Here is a 5,156-nt window from a genome sequence, read left to right on the forward strand (position 1 = left end):
TTGTTTAAAAACAATAAAAATGATTTTATATTTAAATTTAATTATTAAAAATAATGTCAATATAATTTGTTTATATTTTTATTATTTTAAATGGTAAAACAGGCTAAGTTCAGCTAGCCTAATATTAAAAAATATAAATCTAAGCCTAACCATATTTTGGACTAGGTGGGTTGTATGGGTAGTGAACATTTCTAATTATCATTTAAAGAGTAAATAACATATATTTTTCTAAATTTTGAAAGGTATGTACTGATAGTGGATTGGGTAACATACAACTATTTGGAGAGCCTCCAGATTCAATATGAAATATACTGATAGTTGAGCATAATATTGTTTCTTTACGTTGCTAGTACTTTAAAAATGTAATCCATTTGTACTGTAGTAATTGCATTAAATGATTTTAAGGTTTAGAGATTATGTGTTTAGGGATTATGGATTATGGTTTATGGTTTAAGGGTTGGGGTTTAAAATTTAGGAGTTAAGGGTTAAGGGTTAGAGGTTAGGGGTTAGGGGTTAAGGGTTGTGGGTTTAGGGCTTATGTTTTATAATTCAGGATTGGGGTTTAAGGTTTGTAAAGCTAGACAGGTATTATATGGAGTTCAATAATCGCACTCGGTGTCGAATTGGCTGTTGAAATGTTAATAATGTAAGTTGGTATTATATGGATAATTCTAACTTAATAATTAATTACAGCCATTTAATCATTTTTTTCTTAATAATTTATAAAAAAAATAAATGTTTTATAAAATCACTTAACTAATAAATTTTAATAGATTTAAATGAAATTACTTAAAAAACGCCGTAAAAAATAATTTTTACTTTAAAATAATTTTTAGTAGACAAAATAAAAAAAATTTAGGAGAACAAAACGGCGTCGTTTTGTACAAAATGAAATGATCATTTGCGTCGTTTTTTTTATAAAAACGCCACAAAAGATATTTAAATTCCCGCTCACTCCCAAAAAAAAAAAAAGATTTTTGGTTACCCGTTCGTTACTCTCTCTTCTTCTCATGTACTTAATTCTTTTTCCCTTTTAATCTCAAAATTCCATGAGTTCCTTTGCCCCAACATCTCGTAATACCGTTCAAATCCCTAAACCTTTTCTCTTTCTCTCCATGAATTTATATATATATATATATGCATATAACAAATGATTCATTGATTTGGGGTTTTGTTTCTCTCTAAATCAGGACAAAAGGGTTTTTCGATCTATACCAAAAGACCACAGGGATTGATCTATGGAATTCCTTTTTCAGCAGTGTATTTTCTTTTTCCTTTTTCAGTTTTATTCGATTTTTTTACTTATTTTCTTTCTCTCTCCACTGTTTCGAAGCCAGCTTCTCTTTTGTCGAAGCCATCGGAGCTCGGTATTTGTTCTCAGCTTCAAGTGATTCAGCTTCGTTCGAATCGATTGATCGGTAATGCAACGGCGGATTTCTCTCGGTTGTCTCATTTAAAAGAGCTTGATTTGGGTTCTAACAAGTTAAATGGTGAAATCCCAGAAGAAATCGCCTTACAGGTAACATACCAGATTCATTTTCAAACATTTCTAATTTGAAGTACTTGAATTTATCTAGAAATAATCTTGAAGGTGAGATTCCAAGTGGATTAGGTTCTTTATTCAATGATAGTTCTATATTTACAATGAATGAAAATTTATGTGGTAAGCCATTGAATAATGACTGTAAAAATGTGAGAAAAAAGAAACAGAGGAAGCTGATTTTGTTGATTGCTATGGTCGTTGGTGGTATTGGGCTATTTGTCGTGTTTTGTTGCGGTTACATTTACAGTCTTCTACGGTGGTGGAAGAGGTGGATGACCGGAGAGAAGAAGCGGAGTACGGGTAGTGCTAGTTCGGGAGCAGATCAAAGTCGTGGAAGTTCAACTTCTTTTCGTTGAAGTTCAACTTTGCTGATTCAGGTACAACTATTGCTTTACTTTTTGTTCAAATTTTCGTTTTACAATTTTTTAATATTTTCTAATGTTAAGGTATGCTGATATATTGCAGTAGACTTTGAGAATATTAGACCTCCTGTAATGGAAGGCTTAGATACATTAATCATGGTATGTGGCTTCTTACTTTTACCTTCTTAAACTCTATGTTCCATATGCTTAGCGTCTGGAATTTCTTATCATTTTGCTTGATTTATTCAGAGAAAGAAACAATCTTCAAAGTCAAGTAGCCTTGAAAGCAATGGTATGACTTTCTTGTTGTAACCTTTGATGATTAGTTTACTCCGATTTCACTATCATATGTTATTTTTACAAGTTGGGGACTTTCAGGTAGTTCTTCAAATCAAACATCACCTGCATCTCAATGGTTTTCTTCAAAATCATCAAAGAAGGTTTGTTTTGTCATTTTATAGTTGATCTTCCTTTGCTACTGATGCTCTTGTTACTACCATTTTAGTATAGGTATAGGGTTTAGGGTTATAAATAATTCCTTTATTTATATCAAATTCATATTTGTCTCTTTATTTTACTTCCATAACACTTACGTTTTTTTATGGTTCATAATTCTATGGTTGAATGAGAAGATAAGATCTACATGTAAGATCGAAGTGTTTGCTGGCCGGAGTTTCTATCTAAGCTTGAAAAATACTTTTATAATAATATTATATATTTTAATAATTAAATTTAAATATAGTTTTATTATTAAATAGTATTTCGGTGAGACTACATCAAGGTGATTGATTTTTTTTTGCTTTATTCATAATTTAGTTTCGGAGTATACTTATTTTTTTTTATTTTGATATCTAATTTTTCTTGTCTTAATATTTAAAATGACCTTCTGCTATGGTTTTTAATCCAAAAAGTTAAATGAAGTTAAAAAAAAAATCAACAATTAAATAATGCTGTGGCTTTTATATTTTCATAAAATGTATTAGTTATATTATTTTTACTAAAAATATATTTATTAAATTAATTTTAATTAATAAAATTTATATATTTTTTAATCCATTTGCTTCTCACTTCTCTCTTCCTCTCTCCCCAACTTCTTTTCTTCCCAACACAATCAACCATGGCTAAAATTTTCCTCTCCATTATTATAGTTATATTTATATCATAGTTATCATTTCTATACACCCCTAAGAAAACAGGAAAGTCATCAAAAAACAGAGAAGCATATGAAAAGGGGAAGAATATATTGAAATTTGAAGACAATTCGACCGTGAAAAAAACTCAAATTTTGTGTTGAAATTCCGGGATTTACTTATAGATCTAGGAAATTGTAAAAACAATAAAAATAAAAATAAAAATTGGGTTTGCTTTTATTTAGATTACTGAGAAAAAAAAAAGAGATCCTTTTTTTTTCTCTCTTTTTTCGCATAAAGAACATGATGAGGAACATCCATCAGAAAGAACATGATGAAGAACACCTAAAAATTATGTCAGATTTTTAGGTTAAAAACATTTAATTATTTGTTTCTCCTACCTGGTTCTTGCTTCTACTCGTATTTCTTTTTGGATGAATAAATTTATTTGTTTAATCCTCATCATCCTGTATAATATCATGCTTGCAAGTTTCTGCTTTCCTCCTTATTGCAGATTTACTATCCTGTTATTCCTCTGTTGTTCTCCTTGATGTGGATATTTCTTGTGAAGAAGTACTTACATTTTGTTGTTTATTCATGCTTACAGGATAGGAGCAAATGGTTCAGAGAACTCGTAAGCACTCCTCTGTCACTCCTAAACCAGTTGTTTAAATTATTTTCATAGCCTACTTTGATTGCAGTTATTTGTGGGAAAATTAGTCTACATTCTTTAAGCTGATCTTAAACTGCTTCCTACATTGTTTCAGCCTTGGGAAGAAAGTTTGCGGGATGCACACGAGTTTGGAAAACTTGTTCTATTTTAGAACTTGGATCCAGCTTACTCTTCAGCAGAAGTGGAGGTAATATTTATTATGAATCACAATTAGGTTGTGTTTGAAGCATTTTGTATTTACACGCATAAATTTATGTTTTCTTTCACTTTTCCTCTCCCTACATGTGTGGTTTGTACCTTTTATCTTTCTTATGAATAAGGCAAAAAGCAGGGATATTGTCATGTTTGATCACTGAAGATGCTATGCATGTTTGTTATGATGCATGCTCATCTGTTTGTCATAGATCTTACATTCAAGCATGTTATTCTTCCCTTATTTAACCTTTTTTAAAATTTTACTTTAATGAACATCCTTTGATCTTGAGCTCCAGTTTGTTTAATTTTAAATGTCCTTGTGAATGTTTTCATGAATGAGTGAACTGATATTGTTATGCATTTGTTATTTATCACACCATAATTGTTTTCTCGTTCTTTTTCCAGGGTCATCCTGAAGAATTAGGATCACTTGTTGAAGTTTTAAAGAGTGGAATGGTTACAAGTGATTCAGGACATCAATACAAACTTCAAAGTGATGCAAAATGTGATACAATGGGAACCTTGTGGCGCATTCTAGGAGTAAATAATGGTGCTCAGAGAGTCTTTGGTGAAGCCACTGGATTTTCTCTTCTGCTAACCACCCTCCATAGTTTTCAGGGTGATGGTCACTCAGAAGAACCTTTTTTATTAGTTTACATCAAAGTCTTCACATATTTATTGCGCCTTATGACAGCAGGGGTGTGTGGTAATACTATTAATAGGACAAAACTGCATGCTATCATATCATCACACACATTTTATGATCTTCTATCCGAGTCTGGCTTGCTGTGTGTAGATTATGAGAAGCAAGTGATACGTCTATTGTTGGAACCTGCTCAAAAGTTTTTCTCTAAGGCTTATTGCTTTGAGTTCATTACAAGATTTCCTTGATTAAGTAAATGTATTATATCTTTTATTACCAAGATTTACTTGATTAAGAAAATGCATTCTATGTTTTATTACCTTGCATATGTATTATTTATTTTAGTTTTGATTCTAAATTTTTATTTTTACTTAAGAGTTCTAACTTTTGGATTTTAATTGTGTTATTAATTTATTATTTTAATTCTAAATTTAAATTCATTAATTTTGTATTTAGTTTTAAAGTTAAAATTTTTGTAATTAATTTAAATAATATTTTTATTTATACTTAAAACATAATATAATATTTATCATAGAAATAAAAATTATTTGAAAAAAAAATTATTTTTTTAAAGATATATTTTTAGCGGTGTTTGTGTGAAAAGCGCCGT

The 5,156-nt window shown here is 29.9% G+C and overlaps 1 protein-coding gene across 14 annotated transcripts; it reads left to right on the top strand.

The window, feature by feature from the left end:
* The first annotated feature begins 949 nt into the window (after positions 1-949).
* LOC107886674 (probable LRR receptor-like serine/threonine-protein kinase At4g36180) lies at positions 950-4,860 on the top strand. 14 transcript variants are annotated; one of them, XR_005916189.1, is made up of 9 exons: positions 950-1,074; positions 1,191-1,519; positions 1,791-1,920; positions 2,009-2,064; positions 2,155-2,197; positions 2,284-2,345; positions 3,643-3,669; positions 3,803-3,895; positions 4,309-4,860. XR_005916189.1 is itself a non-coding variant. In XM_016810723.2 (4 exons), the coding sequence occupies exons 1-3, from the start codon at positions 1,050-1,052 to the stop codon at positions 1,897-1,899; spliced, it is 549 nt and encodes a 182-aa protein (XP_016666212.2). In that variant the 5' UTR covers positions 959-1,049; the 3' UTR covers positions 1,900-1,920; positions 2,009-2,064. The 14 variants fall into 14 exon arrangements, 3 of the variants coding, with proteins under 3 accessions (XP_016666212.2, XP_040953544.1, XP_040953545.1); XR_005916185.1 differs by having other exon boundaries at positions 959-1,074; positions 1,705-1,920; XR_001680846.2 differs by having other exon boundaries at positions 950-1,519; positions 1,705-1,920.
* Positions 4,861-5,156: the final 296 nt, after the last annotated feature.

This window comes from Gossypium hirsutum, chromosome D07 (assembly GCF_007990345.1).
Source record: "Gossypium hirsutum isolate 1008001.06 chromosome D07, Gossypium_hirsutum_v2.1, whole genome shotgun sequence".
In the NCBI taxonomy this organism is placed as follows: Eukaryota; Viridiplantae; Streptophyta; class Magnoliopsida; order Malvales; family Malvaceae; genus Gossypium; species Gossypium hirsutum.